The 20168-nt window shown below is 39.6% G+C and overlaps 1 protein-coding gene across 1 annotated transcript in view; it reads left to right on the forward strand.

The window, feature by feature from the left end:
* ghrhrb (growth hormone releasing hormone receptor b) overlaps nt 1–20168 on the forward strand; it is a 63902-nt gene that overhangs the window by 34182 nt on the left and 9552 nt on the right. Inside the window, exons 4-12 of the mRNA XM_052140885.1 lie at nt 7858–7958; nt 12293–12390; nt 13169–13301; nt 17154–17307; nt 17877–17937; nt 18288–18357; nt 18757–18848; nt 19124–19253; nt 19763–19804. Of these exons, the coding sequence (XP_051996845.1) occupies nt 7858–7958; nt 12293–12390; nt 13169–13301; nt 17154–17307; nt 17877–17937; nt 18288–18357; nt 18757–18848; nt 19124–19253; nt 19763–19804 (881 nt within the window). The remainder of the gene's footprint in view (nt 1–7857; nt 7959–12292; nt 12391–13168; nt 13302–17153; nt 17308–17876; nt 17938–18287; nt 18358–18756; nt 18849–19123; nt 19254–19762; nt 19805–20168) is intronic.

A 20168-nucleotide genomic window follows, 5' to 3' on the forward strand; every position in this document is an offset into this window, starting at 1 on the left:
CAGGTTCTGCACTGAGGAGCCGAGAATAATGTTTGTTACAGTGGCTTGGTACAGTGTTGTGGCAAGGGGGACACAACGTCTCATTCCCTCCATCAGGGAACGGGGGTTACAATAGTAACCTAGACATTCCCCGTCTGTCACTCACTCGACATTGTGTCGATTGTAGTGACATTAGGAGTCCCTTTAAATAACGCCACTTACGCTGAACCGTGTTACGCGATCTGCTGATGCCGGTGCAAGAAAGCTGTTGCATGCCAAAGGAGCAGGAGCATCAGACTGCATATAACCTTCCCCAATGCCCCACTAAGACGTCATATTGTTTTTATTAGGTTCCCGGCATCCGACCACGATTTTTCGTTGAGGGGTGGGAAGAAGTGACGTTACAGGCATGGGAGCCTCTTCTCTCTCTATGTTCCTCCTCATAGAGTGTTAGATGTGGCTGGGGCCATCTAGCTATAACATGCATCGGGGAAGGAGTTATTTTACAGTCCTATTCTTTCAGGGGAAAAGACCCAGCGGAGACCACATCCTGCCCAGTCTGGGGAGGTGAATATGTGGCAAAATACTTCACATGAGCATGTTACGCCAGACTTGGAAGTGGCGCGGTGGTAGGTCCTGCCTAATGAGTGAGGTGCTCTACAAACATGGCAACCGAGGAAGGGGGGGCTGCCCAAGGGAGACACGGGTCCCCCTGACAGGGGGACCTTATCGCGAAAATACATCACAGGGGATACCGTGATAACCAGCACCTATAGAGCACCTATTCCAGTACAGAGAAATTAGTACCCATTGTGGGTCTGGTCGAGAATTCCTCCTCTGAATTCGCGAGCCAGAGGGCTGGGGAGGAAGAACATCCAGGGAGCGCAAGTTTGAGGGCTCACCAGGGAGTAAAAGCACACATGTTCGCCTCAGTGGAGGGAAAGGTGCTATGCGCAAGTGGTACACCCGGTCAGCGGTTCTGTGTTACCGAGTTCTACTTGCTCGGATCTGACAAAACAAGGGATGAGACCGAATCAACCTGGAGATTGTAGAATCTCGCAAAGATATTGGGTGTTGCCCAGCCCGCTGATCTACAGATATCTGCTAGGGAGGTGCCATTGGCCAGTGCCCAAGAGGATGACACACTCCTTGTAGTGTGTGCTCGAACCCGCAAGGGGGCTGGCACAACCTGGGACCGATAGGCCAATGCGATGGTGATGACAACCCAGTGGGAAAGCCTATGTTTGGAGACAGCGTTCCCTTTCCATTGTCCGCCAAAGCAAACAAAGAGCTGCTCAGAGCATCTAAAGCTCTGTGTACGCAAAGCACGTACTGGACACAGCGATGATAAGGCTGGGTCTGCCTCCTCCTGGGGCAGCGCTTGCAGGTTCACTACCTGGTCCCTGAAAGGGGTCGTAGGAACCTTGGGTACATAACCCGGTTAAGGTCTTAGGATGTTATGAGCATCTGCTGGACCGAAATCCAAGCAAGTGTCGCTGACAGAGAACGCTTGCAGGTCTCCAACCCTCTTGATGGAAGCAAGCGCAATCAGGAGGGCCGTCTTCTGGGAGAGGGCCCTTAGCTTGACTGATTCTAGCGGCTCAAAGGGGGCTCTCTGAAGGCCTGTGAGGACCACGGAGATATCCCATGAGGGGAACAGGCATGGCCTGGGGGGATTCAACCTCCGGGTGCTTCTTAGAAACCTGATAATAAAGTCATGCTTCCTAAGGAACTTACTGTCCACTGCATCATGGTGGGCCGATATAGTGGCTACATACACCTTCAAGGTGGAGGAATGAGAACACTGACCTGACTGTGCACCTCTGCGGGTCTTCAGATCGAGAAGAACACCAATTTGCGAACAGACGCCACTTTAGTTCGTAAAAATGCCTAGTTGAGGGAGCTCTGGCTTGGTTGATCGTGTCTACGACAGCTGGCGGTAGACCACTTAGATCTTCTGCATCCCATCCAGGGGCCAGACGTGGAGGATCCTCCTTCTCAGGAGGAGATGGAAATATGGTTCATTTGAGCAGTGAACTGAGAACCAGCTGTTCCTCTGTCTGATTACAAAATAAACTGTCCAGCAAGCATGAGGAGTTTGTTGGAACTTTTAGAGTTTTGACTGGATTTTCTAGCAGTATTAAATGAGACCTGAAGTGTTGAGGCCATCTGCAATTCATAGACACATAAAAACTTGATGAACCGGATATGTCTGGATTTGCCAGGTTGGTGCTGTCGCGAGGATCATGAGATCCGAGATCCAAGTCCGAGTGGGCCAGTAGGAGGCCACTAGAGTGACTTTTTCCTCATCCTCCCTGACGTCTCAAGACGTGCTTGCCTCGGATCAGCAGGAGAAACCTGTTCAGGGCAAGTAATACAGCCAGCAACTCTAGGCAGTTGATGTGCCTATGTAACCGTGGGCCTGTCCAGGAACTGGCGGCTGCGTGCCCATTGCACATAGCACCCTAACCCTGTTTGGAGGCATCTGTGGTGACCACGATGCGTCTGGACACCTGCTGTTGCGGGACTCCTGTCCGCAGAAAACAGAGGTCTGTCCAAGGTTTGAATAACTGACAGCAGAGGGGGGTGAAGATCACACAATATGTGCCATGGCGCCATGCCCATCTCACGAGTCGCGTCTGAAGCCAGTGCTGAAGCGGTCTCATATCGTCACCTTCCTAAAATAATGTCCTAAGTAATTTTTTCAGGTTTTCAGGAATGCTCTAGCATGCAGAGAAGGGAGAAAGCCACTGGTAATGCGCCGTAGAATCCAACAGCAATGCTCTAGAGGTGAGTGGATCAGTAGTGAATTTCTCAGCTCGCAGATCACACAACCGCTCGGCACCGAAGAAATTATCTGACTGAACAGATGCACGATCCCCGCCTTTTGTACCCATATGTTTGTGGGTGGGACAAGCAAATTATGTTCACCAATTTTTAATTTGCCTTTTCTCATATTCAGAGGTAACCGAGGCTCTCGAAAGAAGCCCCTAGTGTCACTACAATGGGCACAACGTCGAGTGAGTGACAGACGGGGAACTACAAAGTGCTTAGAAAAATTACTTAAATCTGTTATTTATTTATTATTTAAATATCTACTTATTATTGCTATTTTACTGTACAATAGTATTGTTACATCATAGTTGACCTTTTCACATCATTCACACAAGACAGACATTATTTTTTCCATATATTTTGTTATTTTCAAAATGTGTGTAGTTGCACATTGTGATAAACAATACAAAAATAGGCTATATAAATTAAGGTTACTTGATTTTTGCTGATGTGTTTAAAAGTTGGCATCAGCTATTTACATAGGAGGAAATTAATGAATTACAATTACGCTCATTAAAGTATTGAGTACCTTTTTCAAATGTTTCTACTTTTTTTAAGTACAAATAAATAACAGTACTTTCACTTGAGTTGATTAAAAGTTTTCAGTAAGTATTCAACTTCACTACAGTTTGTTTCACCACAATTACAAAGTACAAAAAAAAACCATAATATTCAGAATTTTTTTGAAAAAGAAGAAATAGGCAAGTTATAAGCGCTAAATCTGTTTATAAACTAAAACGTGCTGTGTGGGGCATGATGGAAGACCACAGGGCACAGCATCATGAGCAGCCTTTATAAACTGCCTCTGGTGTCCTCTCTTCTCTAGCTTCTCCAAGACTTTCTGCCCTGTCACTATACAAGAACTGTAATACTGTGATTTTCTGCATATTTCATTTTATTCTGGAAAGGAGCCGTTCATTCAGGTACGAGGGAACCATCTGAACACGTTTAACCACTGATCAAACTTCACATGTTTTTAAGGTAGGCAATGTTTTAACTGTGTCAAGTATTAACACAATGTAGTTTGTTTACTTGATACTATATGTCAAAAACAAACATTTTAAAACCTTAGAAAGATACAATGCCAATTGTTTCGGAAATTACAGTTTTTTTACAATCGCTATGACAATTTGTTCAATACTTTTAACAATTTCCCTAAACTCTTAATGCACAACACACCTACAACACACTATTGGCAAAACGGTTCATTTCATGCTCAAAATCATTCTTTGTATTTGTAATTTAAACTCCAACACTACTTTTCAAAAAATACAATACACTATGTCTACCAAAACACTGCAAACATGTCTCAAAATCAAATAATTATTTCAGAACTCTAACACATGTTCTCTTCCAACAGGAACATCACACACTAACATCAGATAGAATTACAGAAATTGCATTATTTTATATGTGTCAGGTCTGCCCTTATACAGTATACAATAAATTGTTTTGATCATAGATTGTGTTTTGCACTGCAGTTTCTTTTGAACCATCTCTACATTTTTGTTTTGTTGGGTTTAGTAAATACATGCATTTTGTTTCTTTTGCTGCAGAAATTAAATTCCAAAAATGAATGACCCATCTCAGAGTAGCTTTAAAGAATGCATGGTTTATGAAAAAAAGAAGACAGAATTGTTGCACTATAGGCTTTATTTGCAACAGGACATTACATTTGCAAGATAATACAAATGTATTATGTGAAAATACAAAATATACAAACAGAAAAATCCACTGAAGAATGTAAAAAATGAATCTTCAAATCTACCTGGTCTTCTGCATTTGGCCACAATGTCATGTTCTCATCCAGATAACACCTGATATCTTCTCTGGCAAGGCGTCAATCCAGGCTGTGACTGCACGGGAATGGTGGAATGCCACATTGTCCCATGTAATCACATATATTGGCAAGTGGTCTCCCACCTGTCCGCTTTCTACCTCTGGCATCAGTCTTTCGTGCAGGTCTTCTAAAAACAGGAGAAGGCGGTCGGTGTTGTAGGGGCCAATCTCACATTTATGCAGGAGTGAAACGTTGTTGGAGATTGCGGCGCACATGGTGATGTTGGCTCCTCACTGGCCCGGCACGGCAACTGTGGCCATTTTGCCAATTGCATTTCTTCCGCAATTTCATGTGGGATTTGATTGGCCTCCAAATCCATGACACAGTGTGTGTAAATGCTTTGCTGTATACCTACTGTATGTCCTACTGTACTCCAGGTTTATAGAGTAGTTTACTGCAAGACACACAATGTATAGTACAATAATGACTGTATTGCATAACCTTATCTGGACGTATTGGCGAAGGAGTTCTTTGGTGTACTCACCATTCCTTTCAAAATGAACTTTGTAAAGTTGTTTAATTTGTGCTCATTCGGGTGTTTAGCTAGAGAGACAAAATACAGTTGCATATTGGAGACCGGAGGCATACAGTCACTGTAATATATGAAGCCCTTGTTCAATATCCTACCTGTTGATTTCTCAAAAAATCTGGAAAATGGATGCCACTGTGTCCTGGCTGAGATTTGGCTGTGCTCGTTCACCAGCCTCTCTGTATGCTGTATGATAGCCTGTGGTTTATGACATGGTCTATGATAGTAGCTCTTATTTCATCTGTTACCCTAGCTCTGGCCCTTCTTTGAATGCCACCACGCATTCTAACTCCTCTCCCTTGCCCTTGCCCTTGTCGCCTTCCTCTCCCTTGTCCTGTACTCATCTTCCTCTCTTTTGTCCTGGTACTTGTCTTCATCTCCCTTGTCCTGGTACTTGTCTTCATCTCCCTTGTCCTGGTACTCGTCTTCCTCTCCCTCGTGCAGGCATTTTTCTTACTTTCTTTTTGTTGCTCTATATTGTTCCTTTTCCACACAAGATCAGCCCAAAGAGGTCCTCTTTTACTGTATACCATATGGTCATGTGATTGAAAGAACCTCAACACCTGAGTGTGTTTCCTTGATGGGAATCATTTGTGATTTATTTGCAGAACTTTAATCAGCTGTTTCTCAGTAGCAATAGAATAAAATACAGGGTATATATTTGTGTTTCAATTCACAATATGAACAGCTGTTCACTTTGACTTTAGCCTATAAGTTAGGTTTAGGACATGATGTTATCTGTTCTGACATACAGTGTGAAAGCATTTGTAATTTTGGCAGTAAAAACAGATTTTTTAGGTCTTGGTTGAGCTTTTATGTAAAAGTTCAAGCATTTTAAAGTTGTGTTAACTGTATGCATTTTTGTCAAAGCAACAAGAAATGTGTTAATTGTATAGCCTACACAGATGGATGTTGTGCTAACTGTGTTAAGAGTTTAGGAAAATGGTTAAAAGTGTTGAAACAATTGTCATAGTGGTCATAAAAAAAACTGTAATGGAGACTCGAAATTGACAAAAATATCCCAGAAATTAGAAATATGTTGGCAAACAATGTCCATGCAACAAGTTCCTTTTTTTCATTAATAATATCTGATATAGTTACAATTACATACATTGTGAACTTCTTTTGACTTTTCACTGAACATTAATTTTTTTCCTGCCATCCGGTTCCTCCCAGCATCGCGCACACAGACGGGCTCTCCGCTTCTATCAATCTGCATCAGTTTGGTATTGCTCTCCCTTGATAAATTCCGTAACCGTTCGCCCCTCTTGTTCAAAATAAACTGTCCTAGTGTGTAAGTCTTGCTCACGGTGCTGTATAGTATTGTACTTCCCTGACCTGTAATGCTGTTTATCTGTCTGAAAAGCCTCACCCACTAGAGGCCAAAAGTTCACAAGTGATGGATGTTCTATAAAGAAGGTATGAGAGATCATGAGAGATATAATGTAACCAAATGTTACAATTGGCTTAATAATAATATCTCAATATGTTAAATAACCATAATGTTAATTAAGACTTTATTATTACACATGTAATGCAATAATATATATTCAGAACAACCACTTTTAATGTTTAAATCAATCATATCTCTCACTAAACACTGTGTGAAATGTTTATTTAGGCCTTATTTTATTCAGTTGGCATGTAGGATTTGATAACAGTTTTCTTAATAATATAATTCCATATCTGTATAATTGCTGTAATATCATAGAGGATAAAATTCCTCTGTGATATTGCATTATATTAGTTTTGTACAGTATATTAACTTAATTTCCAAAATACTTTGACATTTGTGAATGAGAATACATTTGAAATTGGAATGTGTTTCAGTCAATGCACATTATGTAGTTTAGAGACAATTTAGAGACATTTAGAATGTTACAAATGGCTATTTCTATTTAAATAAATGTTTTTGGCATTTAGAAACTGCTAGTTTAGTTTAGTCTGTTTCTCAAACTAGAGACTGAATTACTTTGTCTGTTTGGGCCGTCCACTTCCCTCTCTATCCTGGTTAGAGATTATTTGATCAATGCAGTAATGCATGGAATATATTTCATATCCCTAAATCAATAGACTTTATGAGAAAATAGAATTTCAGGAGAAATTTGTTTCTTTTTCCTATTTTTAAAACCAAAATGGGAACAAAAAACCAAATGGAATAAATACCACTTAAAACAATTATTTCAAACCATAATAATAATTTGCAATGAATGATTTGGCAGATTTTGATCAATTTAATGCTTCCTTGGTGAAAGGAAGCATCAATTTCTTTCAAGAACAAAAATGTCTTCGTGTTCTAAAAATGGAAGTGTATATTTAATATATAATATAATTTTCATAAAGTAACGTGTAACATAATTACTTGAGTAGTTTTAGAGGAAACTACTTATTTACTCTAACTTGAGTCATAATATTTCTCAGTACTTCTACTTTTACTCAAGTAAATTATTTTGACAGAAGCAGTACTTTTACTTAAGTACTTTCCACCACTGGATATTTATGGTTAATGTCATTTAATATGTTAATGCCTCTAATCATGTAAAAGAGGTATATAAATGGCACCCATTTTGTAGAATGACCCAGCTATTGTTAATTTGTATTTTAGTTTATTTTTGGCAATTTTGTATTAGGAAATTATTTTTACAGTTACAGTTGTTTTACTATTTTAATCCAGGTTACATACTGAGAAATTGCACCAAGGATGGTTGGACAGAAACCTATCCATCCTATGAGAATGCTTGCAAGATTGTGGAGGATGTGGAATCAGAGACTGAGGTGAAAAATGTTATTAGTTTATTTCATGCTGTTTATCACCAACACATCTCAGAAAAACTTATCCACCAGCTGTTTCACCTGAACATTGTGTTTATTTTGTGCTTCTGTAACTGCTCTTTTGAGTTTAAAGAAACTTAAAGAACTACTTTCGGATTTTGGTTAGCCACTGCCTTTCTATCAAATCTAGATTTACTAATTCACCCAAAAATTCTGGCATCATTTACTCACCCTCATGTTTTTCCGATCAATTATGACTTTTTCTCTTCCGTGGGACACAAAGGGTGAATTTAAAAAACAATATCTTGGTCGCTCTTTTCCATATATTGAAAGTGAAAAGGGACTAGGGCTTTTGAGATCCAAAATGACCAAAAAGCACCAAATTCGTATCATTAAATTAATCTATACAACATGTGTGCTATATTCAAAGTATTCAAAAGCCTTACGATAAGAACAGACAGAAATATTAGTTGTTATTCACTGAGAAATTTCCCCTCCACTTTCACTCAAATAATTTATGACGCCATTAATATCAATGATTTTTGGTCACAAAACACATTAGAACCATACATATTTTTTGGTCCATTTTAAAATGTATGAATAACATTTTGGTTTCTTTCTCCAAAAGTACTCCATTGCTTTAGAAGACTTGGACTATAGCACACAAGCTGTAAAAACTACTTTTATAATACTTTTATGGTGCTTTTTTTCTGTCATTTTGCACCTTGACAGTCTTAGTTCCTATTTACTTTCATTATATGAAAAAGAGCAGCCTGGGTATTTTTTCTTTTTTGAATCACCTTTTATGTTTCATGGAAGTGTGAAAGTCATATGGTTTAGGAACAACATGAAGGAAAGTAAATGGCTGCACAACTTTTTGAAAACATCTCTCACACTCAGGGTTTTTAAAACCTTGAAAGACCACTTTTATTAAGAGTGGACAGGAGCAATTTATATTCATATTACCCACACATTTGTTTTTACTCCATTCAAACAAGGAATTTCGCTACCTCTCTTCTCCTGTCCTCGTTCTGCCATTTATATTATCTTTGTTTTTTGTAGCAGTAGACCACAGTCAAATGGTAATGAGAATGGAGACAATGCTTTGAATGAGATGATATGATAATATTCAGCACACATACACAAACAAGTGGTCCAAGTCTAATGAAGGAGCATGTTCCTGATGTGAACAAACTAATTAAGTGGTTGAATTAGTCAGAAAAGAACATAATGCTCTCTCCTGTGTGCTAAATTTAACCACTTAATCTCAACCACTTAAACTCTATTTTGACAATGAGTTTCACCTGTGCCTGCATCAGGGGAAGAGGCATTATAGATTGGGTTATAGATGCACTTGAAGTATAATTAGTCATATTTGCTATAATCCCAGAACAGGATGACCTGCTTTTATAATTTGCCATTTATAATTTAATGCACTTTAAGCCATGACAGAAATAGCAAACTCTAGAATAAGAAAAAATAATTTGCTGGTTAAATATGACATCCATAACATTTAATACATAATACCTTACAGGTGAGATTGAACATGTTTCATGAAGTCTAGATTAAGACCAAATCCAGAAATCTATCAGAATATGTCACGGTTACATATGTAAACCTGGTTCTCTGAGTAGGGATTAAGACAATGCATCAGAGCTGATGCATTGAGAACACTCAGGTGGTCACAAGATCTGAAGCCCTATAAAATCACACCAGTTTTATTGGCTGATGGCACTTATGTGACCCCCAAAACGGAGCTACATCACAGGCTCCTTATTAGTGTCCACTTGGCTCCAACCTCTCAGATTTTCTTTAAGAGGCATGAGCCTTTGTAGCAACCACAAGCCAATTAGACTACTTAGTGACCGAAAACCCTCTGTTGCGGTCTCCAAAGCATAGAAACAGCTATTTTCTCTCCCCTGTCTATCCAATTCTATGGCAAGTTCTCTCTCAAAGTGGACTAACACCAACCAATCGTCGAGGTAATTCAAAATATTAATGCCTTGGAGCCTCAGAGGGTCCAGAGCTGCATTCATGCATTTTGTGAATGTGTGCAGTCCAAAGCAAGACCGAATGGAAGGACGCAAAATTGATACGATTTGCACCCAAAAGCGAATATGAGAAAGCAAGAAAATCTGTCCTGTGACTGGAATTTCAACATTATTTGTTTGTGCATGAACAAAACTGAAGCGACATTTCATTAGAAGGAGGACTCGCCCTCTGAAAAGGAGGAATTTCCTCTAATGCCCTTTTTAGCAAGAGAGAATTAATTTCCTGAACCCAAAAAAACATCAGGTGGGCTTTGTCAGGCCGGAAGACTGGACCGGAAGACATCTGAGCAGCACTGATATGATCTCCCAGCACTTAGATGGTGAGACACATACATGCAGGGAGGGTGTGAACCTTAATTTGTAGAAGAGGGCACAGAGCCTTTGCCCATCACCCTCTCAAGCAAAGCATTTCGTAACTGACTTTTTGCCCAGCACGAGCTGTGGGGGGTGACCATGGAGAAGTTCTGACAGAGCTGGCGGTGAACTCAAACAAACACTACTTAACAAGATATGCTTAGTAGAACAGCAAAACCCACTGTGTGCAGAACCAACACAGTCTAAAGAGAGCAACATGTGCAACATTCATGTCACCTTCGATAAACAGGCAGAGATAGCAGATTTAATCTCTTCTCCCTTAAGAATTGCCATCTTTTGACAGTGCCCCAAGAGAATAGAAGTGCTGACGCAGCTCTCCGCGCATCGGTTTACCATCACATAGTTAGAAAATGTGCTATTTTTTTTTTGCCTCTTTGATCCACAGGCCTGGGGATGCCATTCCATGCATGAGGTTATCCAGTGTGAGAACAGGAGAGAGAGAGAGATATAACTGGAGAGGGAGAGGCAGAGTCTGTGCCTGCCTCATCCATGTGCATCTTCAGAATGATACAGAAAGAGACAATAGGGGGAAAAAGGGCCTATTTTTCTCCCATCCAACGCCAAATCCTCTTAACCTGCTTTTCCTAATGGCAGCTGCCTTTGAAGTGCTTTCTGAAGGGTAATGTCTTTGAAGGGTTTGTTTTATGCTCAGATTGGCCAGAAAATGGCCACCAAAATGGGCTGAACGCCAGCTCTCAAGGATGTCCAGACAATGGCGATTTTGCATGGGGGATTGCGGCAGACACAAGAAAGAGTCCATCTTTTCAAGTTCAGAGCGAAATCCCCAATGTGTCCAAGCACATGGAGCTCCATTAGAACTTGCCATTGAATTGGATTGACGGGGGAGAGCGTCTCGAGGTGAGAAAATGACAAGCCTCGATGAAGCGCGTTGTTTTCCTCTGTTCGGTGGAGTGCGGGAAGCCGCACATGAAATTTGCTCTTTAGGGTATGCTGTTTCCAACAAAATCCTTACATGTTATCACTCAAAAGGGAGAACATAATCCTCACTTCAGCGTAATTGTCTAGATCATCAAACACTCATTATGCACTTTTAAGTGCATGCTGTGGCTCAGGTGGTAGAGCAGGTCTGCTGCTAATCGCAGGGTTGGCACCACACGACTCCACATTCCGAAGTGTCCTTGGACCCCAAGTCACTGAAGCCCAAGTTGCTCCCAATGTTAGGCTAGCACCTTGCATGGCAGCTCTGCCACCATTGGTGTATGCATATGTGTGTGAATGGGTGATTGGGACACAGCGTAAAGCGCTTTGGTAACCTCTAAGGTTAAAAAAGCACTATATAAGTGCAGACCATTTAAGTGAAAAGAATCTGAGAGGATGGAGCCAAGCAGACGCTTATAAGGGCCAATGACATATCTCCTTTTTGGGGCGTTGCTTAGACGCCATCAGCTAAACACATTTCTGTGATTGTATAGGGCTTCTGACCTCTTGACCACCTGCATGCTCCCAATTTGTCAGCTTTGATGCAGCAACGAAGTGAACTATGAAAGGGAACTGAATTTTTTAAGAATGTCAAATGTGGTCTGTGTATGCTGAAGCTTTAATATTTTTGCGTTCTGACAGTTAATGCTGACATTTGTTCAGCTTTGTCTCAAATGGATTTGTCATGCAAGAAAACTTCAGTGGAGTGAGATGAACATATCTCCCAGATGACAGTCACATGCACTTGTTTGTTTGGACTGCACACCTTGCATAACATAGCCAGTGCGCACAATGTCAAAAAATGCTAGTTACAGTTACAAGACTTCAGAAGGCATTGTAATGCAAACATATGTTGAGGTACACCAAGTTAAAAAGTTGAAGTCTGAAAAGACTTCAAAAGTTCCTCTACAATTGATTTGATATTTGTTATTTTTGTTCTTTTCCTATTTTTCATTTTTCCCTTTTTTCCAGACCACATATTTTTCGACTTTCAGGCAAGTGTACACTGCGGGCTATGCTACATCTTTGATTTCCCTCATCTCTGCCATCTTTGTGTTTACGGCCTTCAGGTATTGCACTGATCTTCACTATTAAATGTGCATTCAACCCAAATTACATAAAATAAATAAATACATTTAAAAAAAAAATGAAAAATTCTGTTATCATTTACTCACCTTCATATTGTTCTGAAACCTTCAATGACTTTATTCTGTGGTACACAAAAGGTAAATTTATTAAGAATATCATGGCCAAATTTCAAATATTGGAAATTTCCAAATATATCAACCACATTTTGATATGCTTGATTTATTTATATATTTATTTTTCATTTTGGAGGTGAACAGTCCCCATACCCATTCATTATCATTAGTTGGAAAATTGTGTTCAGGATATTCTTCAAAATTCACCTTTTTGAGTTCCATAGAAGAAAGTCACATTTTCTGCACTGATTTTAAGGGAAAATCTGTGGAATTGTGAGGAAGGAATTTAAACAGTATAATGTGTTATGGTGCGTAGAGCACTGCACTATTATTGGTAGTTGAAAGAGTAATCATATTATAAATTTATTTATTAAAAAAAACAGATTAAAGGGTTGGGGAATGTATAGAACTTTTGTAAATGACAGACGATGTACTTAAGTGGAGTTTTCTGCAGAGTTCTTCATGTGTAGATTCAGGCCTGGTCATATTGGTTTGCAGTGATGTGAGGGTGAGTAAACAATGACAGAATTTTCATATTTGGGTGAACTATTCTTTTAAGACCTTTTTAATCTGTCTTTTAATTAATGGAAGTTTTGTCTCTATTTGTTGGATAATTTTGCAATGTATTTTTCTCCTCCAAATAAAGGAAGTTCCACTGCACCAGAAACTACATTCACATTAATCTGTTTGCCTCCTTCATTCTGAGAGCCAGTGCGATCTTTATCAAAGATGGAGTGCTCTTTGCCGATGAGGATCTAGACCACTGTTTCATGTCAACAGTAAGACTCATCAGCTGTCACAGGCAGATCACTCCGCATGGTCATCATTCGTATTGACACCATTTTTTAAATAAATAATATCTGGACAGATAAACAAACAATTAGAATGTTTGTACATTATCAGAACTGTAAAATAGAATTTTGTAATTTCTGCCCCATTAGTGTCACCAAGTACCCTGCCCAGACTTGTGCTAATGTTGCAATGTCAGGCTGATCAGGATTCTCAAACAAACTGCAATGTTTTGATAGTGTCCGAGAGCCACAGTGTTTACACTTTTCAGGGAAATCAACCAATGAATTACTTCTAGTTGTCTCTGTCAGGTTTAGTAGCAGGAAGGGCAGAACTCAAGTGCAGAGTGTTAAAATGGGTTTTATTTAATAAAAAAATACAAATATTATTAATAATAATAATAATCAAAAAACAGTCCAGGGTGACAAACCAGATGACTTGCTGGGCTGGAGCTGGGAACCGACAAGAATCCAAATAAAACAGCCACAAAAACTATAAAGAAGACCAACCAAAGTTGTAGGATCCTGAAACACAAGACAGGCACAAACACAGAAAGACTGGTGACAAGATCCCAACACAACAAAATTTCAGCTAGAGAGACAGGATCCTGACACTACCACTTCTCCTCGGGATAACTTCCAGGTGTTCCAACCTGAAAAAAAGACAAACAAAAAAGTAGAGGCAGGTAGTTAAAAAAAAAAAAGGTAGGTAGGATACCGAACAGCCCAGGGAAGGGCTGGAGGCACAGACCAGGGTGGGGCAAAAAACCAGGGTGGAGCTGATGCAACAGACCAGTACGGGACTGGAGGAACACACCAGGCAGGGGTTGGAGACAGTACAAGCCCAGGGAGGGAGGGTGGGGGAAAAAAGGAGGCTACAGAAAGGGGTGTGGTCTGGCTGCCTGGGAGGAGTTTCCAGGTAGGGGGTGGGGTCCAGCGGCCTGGGAGGAGGCTTGAGGATGGGGACATGGTCCGGCGGCCTGGAATGAGGGTGCAGATAGGGGTCGGGGACTGGCGGCATGGGAGGAGGCTTGAGGAAGGGGACGGGATCTGGCAGCCAGAGAGGAGGATACAGGAAGGCGGTGGGGTCTTGGCTGGTCAAGAGAAGGGATGTGGTCAGGCAGCTTCAGGGCAGGGTTGAGGGGAAGGATGGTAGCGGCTGCTGGGCAGGGATCAGGCTGGGTGTGGCTGCTGGGCAGGGATCAGGCTGGGTGCTGCCCGCTGGGTAAGGGTCAGTCTGGTGGTGGCGGCCATAGGGGAAAGGTAAGATTTGGCGCCGGCTGCAAGGGAGAGTATTGAAAAATACAGTAAGCAGACCAAACACACAGGAGAGTGGTAACCAAGTTTCATATGGTAAGATCCACTGGCATACCGACCTCCATGACCAAGACCAGGAGAGCTGCTTGCAGTGGAGTGGCCTCTGTGTTCAGTTCAGCTTCATTTAAATCCAGCCCATCCACCACAATGAGGAAGTCGCAGGCAAAATCTTTGGCATCACCCTGCCCTTCCCGGAGGGAGTAGAGCTGGTTGAGCTAGATCAACCACAGGCTGCTGGAGCTCTGCTAGCTGGGAGATGGGAAGAGGAAGATGCCCATTATGCCTCCGTTGAGTCCCGTATTGGCCAGTTCGTTCTGTCAGGTTTAGTAGCAGGAAGGGCAGAACTCAAGTGCAGAGTGTTATAATGGGCTTTATTTAATAAAAAAACACTCAGAAGGGACGAACTGACAAAAGACAGAGAACAGAGGGAGAATAAACAGGAGAGAAAATAAGGAGGGTAACAAGAACAGGCAGGTGAGTCTAACGAACTAATAAGAGTGCAAACAAGGGGGCGGAGTTTCACTTAAGACAGCACAGACAAAAGTGCACATGGCAATGAGAAAAAAATGGGAAGTGCACTCACACAACACTAGTGGCAGGATCCAGTCATAAAAACTGTAAACAGGACCAACCAAAGTGGAAAGATCCTGACAATAGATACACAAGACACAGAAAGACAATTACAGAAAGACAGGTGACAGGATCCCGACACAACAAAACCTCAACTAGAGAGCCGGATCCTGACCGCCTTTGCATATTTAAACTGGGATAGGAGAAACTATTTTAACATCAAAATAATTACATCACCTTAAAGATCAGATTCTTCTATATAGTGTTATATGTGTACCGTGATTGCTTGCTTTAGGATGTGGATATTTCCAATATTTACAATACACACACAATATATATGGTATTTAATCAAATATTAGTTACCAAATACATTATCTGCCCATTCTGTGAAACAAGCAGTGGACAATTTTCTGAACCACCCCAGTCATCACAATAAAGCACACGACAGCTCTAAATTAAATTTTCTTGTTCATGTGCATACAATTCTGACCTTTAATGTTAGTTTGGGATGATCATAGGAGGCCGTCAAATAAAACTGAATGCAATTGGTCGTATGAAATTGTTAATATAAAATGTGTTTGGACCCCGACTGTTTCACTTCTGAGCCTCACGTTGGCTGTCACAGCTGTGGACTTGTGATTAGATCACACGAGATCAGTGTTAACACTCTTCAAAATCACTGAATCAACCTGTATGCATTAAGTTACACCAACAAAAGTCATTTAGATTGGATAGAAAAAGCTCCTTAAGATAACAATTACAGGTTACCAATTTACAGTATTATTTCTGTAGATGTTTTTCCAGTGTACAGTATAAGCCATGCATTGTACTGTATGCTTTTTATGTAAATTAGCTTGTTATGGCATCATTCTGATCCAAGAAAATCCCTAATAAATCCAAATTAATTCACCAGAGCTCAAATTCCCCATCAGATTTGTGGCCCGTAAACTTATTACATCAGTTTCTCTCATACTGACACTGCTTAACTTCTTGTTTGGTTGAGAATTTTCTGCATTCTCGATCCTGTCAGTAAAAGAACAGCCAACTCACCAGTGCCTTAAGAAACAATTTTCAAGATCTGCCTCTGCTAGAACTCACAAACACCTCGTTTGAAGTAGCCTCCTTAAATAACTCTTCTTCCATGCCCATATTGCACTACAATTGTATTTTTACTGTTTCTAATCAGCACAACTTGTTGTCAAAATGTCTTGTACTCTCTGAGTTTTCTTGAAATGTCTGAGCATGTGTTTTTTACTTCAACAAAACCAGTCTTTTTTTTTGCAATTCATATTCTTATTTTACATTTACATTTATGCATTTGGCAGACGCTTTTATCCAAAGCGACTTACAGTGCAATTATTACAGGGACAATCCCCCCAGAGCAACCTGGAGTTAAGTGCCTTGCTCAAGGACACAATGGTGTTGGCCGTGGGGTTCGAACCAAGGACCTTCTGATTAACAGCCCTGTGCTTTAGCCACTACGCCACCACCACTCGATTTTATACTCTGGGGTTCCCCAAAAAGAAAATTCTGTCATTATTTACTCAGCCTCAAGTTGATCCAAACCAACATGCCTTTCTTTTTTGCATGGAACACAAAAGGAGATGTTAGGCAGAAGTACAGCCTTAGTCACCATTCACTTTCATTATAATGAGAAAAGATGTAATAAAAGGAAACAGGGACTGAGACTAATATTGTACCTAACATCTTTTGTGTTCTTCGGAAGAAAGAAGGTCATATGGGTTTGGAATGACATGAGGGAGAGTAAACGACAAAAATTATTTTTGGTGAACTATACCTTTAATATTTGCCTTTTTTTCATGCTATACTACATGCAGTGGTAACTGCCAGTACTATGTGTACTTTTTCTCTATAGTCTTGTACCGTTGGTGTAAGAAATGTCTTACAGGTACTTACATCTTAAAAATGTATTACTCTGAACATCTTCCTCCTCAGACTGCATGCAAGGCAGCGGTGGCTTTCTTCCAGTTCAGTATACTGGCTAACTATTTCTGGCTGCTCGTTGAGGGGATGTATCTACAGACACTTCTAGCTCTTACTTTTGTCTCACAGAAGAAGTATTTCTGGTGGTACATCCTTATTGGTTGGGGTAAGTGGGTACTATAGCAAGTTCTTTATCAAACCAGAAAAAATCTGCATTTGCCATCTCTGTTTGACACTGTTATTAGTAGGCTGCTGCTTCATATGTTAGAAAATGTATATATATACACTTTTTTTTTTAAATTAATCCTTTTGCCATGAGTTGCCATTACTAATGCTTATGATACAGCTATAAACATAAAAAGTACACAGAGTGACATGAGAATAAGTAAACTGGTTTGATTGAACAGAACTTTTGATTCTCTTAAAATCCATAATATTTTGTGCCTTGTGTGTTTCTTATAACTTCTCTTAAGATCTAAATCACACAACCGTTATACAATTCAGTAATATGAGATAATTGTTCAGGGGTCTGAATATTTTGCAAGGAATATTTGATGAAATTAGGTGTTATTTGTACCGCATGTTTACAATTGTAAAGCTTACCCACTTGTATTTTTAGCAATTTATTTACAAACATTTTGAAAAAGATTTGGCATAGTAACAAATATGTTTTATAAATGTCATTTCTGACAGCCATTATGCCATTTACATTCAGGTGTCTTTTGTATCCTATAGGTCTACCAACAATAATACTGACCATTTGGGTTCTGGCAAGAAATTTTTTTGACAACAGAGGGTAAGCCAGTCTTGATCTAAACAACTTCTGTAGACTTTCCACCTTTTCTGATAGTCATTTTTATGTAATAATAATATTATAATAAATATAATAATTTTAAAACAACCGACAAGGAATCTGCACATTTTTCCTCATTTCTGATAATTGTGAAGAGGAATCTGTGTTATTTTTAACAGAGATGCAGCATTATTATATTAGCCAGGACATGTAAGAAACTAACTCATAAGGGGTGGGGATATATAGAACTGGATAATTACTGATAAATCTGCAGAGCTCTCTATGAATTTCCACAGTTACTAATTTTATGCAGGCCTACTCATAAAAAATCATATGAATTCTGAATATTGAAGGTGCTGGGATGACACAGATGTTGCTTACTTTTGGTGGATCATCAAAGGACCAATCACAGTGTCTCTACTGGTATGTCCTTACCTACCTCCTGGTAGAGTTTTGTTATCAATAAATCAATAATTTATTTGAATAAATATTCAAATTGATCAATTTCATCAATATTCTATGAAATTCGAGTTCAATCAAATTTAAGATATTCAAACTGAGTGATTTTTTTCTGTTGTAATTGGCAGGCCACAGCTTGTCATAGATGCTATTATCAAATTTATAGTTTAAGCATTTAATGAGAAATATATATATATTTTTTTTTTCAGTTTATGAATGATCAATTAACTATTAGCAATTTCAGTATATTTTTGAACATCACAAACAGTAATAATTCTAGTGAAACAGAGTGAGTTTACATGCAATTATATATAAAAAAAAATTCCAGCATTTGTTGACTTATTCCTGCTTTGTCTGATGCAGATCAATTTCTTCATCTTCATAAATGTGATCCGGATACTTGTGCAGAAGCTAAAGTCTCCCGGAATGGGAGGCAATGATTTCAGTCACTTCATGTAAGGCCTTAAGTACATATTCAAAGCAAACAACTGCTAATTAATATAAAAAAGTGGCAATGTCTGGTGCTGCACAGATAATTATTTAATGCCTGTGGATCAGTACATGCAAGCTTCAGAGTGCAAACAAGCTGCAGAACTAATTACAGTTCTATTATTATTTTAAATTCATGAATTGCAATGAGTTATTCACTATAAGTGTTAGTCTAGTCATAGCCATCACACTACATTGTTTGATTCTGATCTGAAGTAGTGAAAACTTTGATTTCTTGTAGGAGACTGGCCAAGTCTACTCTTTTCCTTATCCCTCTGTTTGGCATGCACTACATGGTGTTTGCCTTCCTGCCAGAGAACACAGGAGAGAATGCTCGCCACTTCCTTGAGCTTGGACTGGGCCCCTTTCAGGTGTAAAATCTATTAAATTCATTATTCACAAACCATAGATCTCTGAAAATGTTAACTGATAGTGATGTATTGAATATGAATATATTCAAGACATGCACTGTAAAAAGTGGTTCCTACAATGGTTACCTAACAGCTATTTCTACTCTACCGGATTTAACCCTTAAAGTTTATTTCGATGATGCATGAAATTACATTTTAGGTTATCTTTAAATTTTCTTTTACAAATTTTATGTAGGATCATAGCCTTATGACATTCAAAATTTAGAAGTGGCCATTTGATCAAGATTAAATAGAGTTTTATGAGATTTTATGTCCACTAGTAGCAGTATAGAAAAAACAATTCAAGTCAGAAATATGACTTGATAAGACTTCATTAGGTTACATCAACAAAGGTTATTTTGAAAGGTTAATTAGTTAACAAGTGCATGTATTTACTTTTTACAGTGTACTGCGATTGTTAATCCACCTTCACTGAGACGTTTGTTCTGTCTTTCTGTATTATGTCTCAGGGTTTTGTTGTGGCTCTGTTATACTGTTTTCTTAATGGAGAGGTAAGCCAACGTTTTTACTAATTGGAAGAATGTTAAAAATTTTATATATCATCTTGGTTACTGTCGTAACCTCCTTTCCCTGATGGAGGGAACGAGACATTGTGTTGATGTAGTGACACTAGGGGTTGCTCTTGAGAGCCCCGAACACCTCTATTCTTTTGAGAAAAGGCCAATGAGAATTGGCGAGTGGAATTTGCATGCCACTCCCCTGGACATACGGATATAAAAGGAGAAGGGATGCCCACTCTCATTCAGGTTTTGTGCTGAGGAGCCGAGACAATTTACGGCCATTTCAGTGGCTAGTACAGCATTGTAGCAAGAGGGAAAAAACGTCTCATTCTCTCCATCAGGGAATGGAGGTTAC

Source organism: Xyrauchen texanus, chromosome 13 (assembly GCF_025860055.1).
Source record: "Xyrauchen texanus isolate HMW12.3.18 chromosome 13, RBS_HiC_50CHRs, whole genome shotgun sequence".
Classification (NCBI taxonomy): domain Eukaryota; kingdom Metazoa; phylum Chordata; class Actinopteri; order Cypriniformes; family Catostomidae; genus Xyrauchen; species Xyrauchen texanus.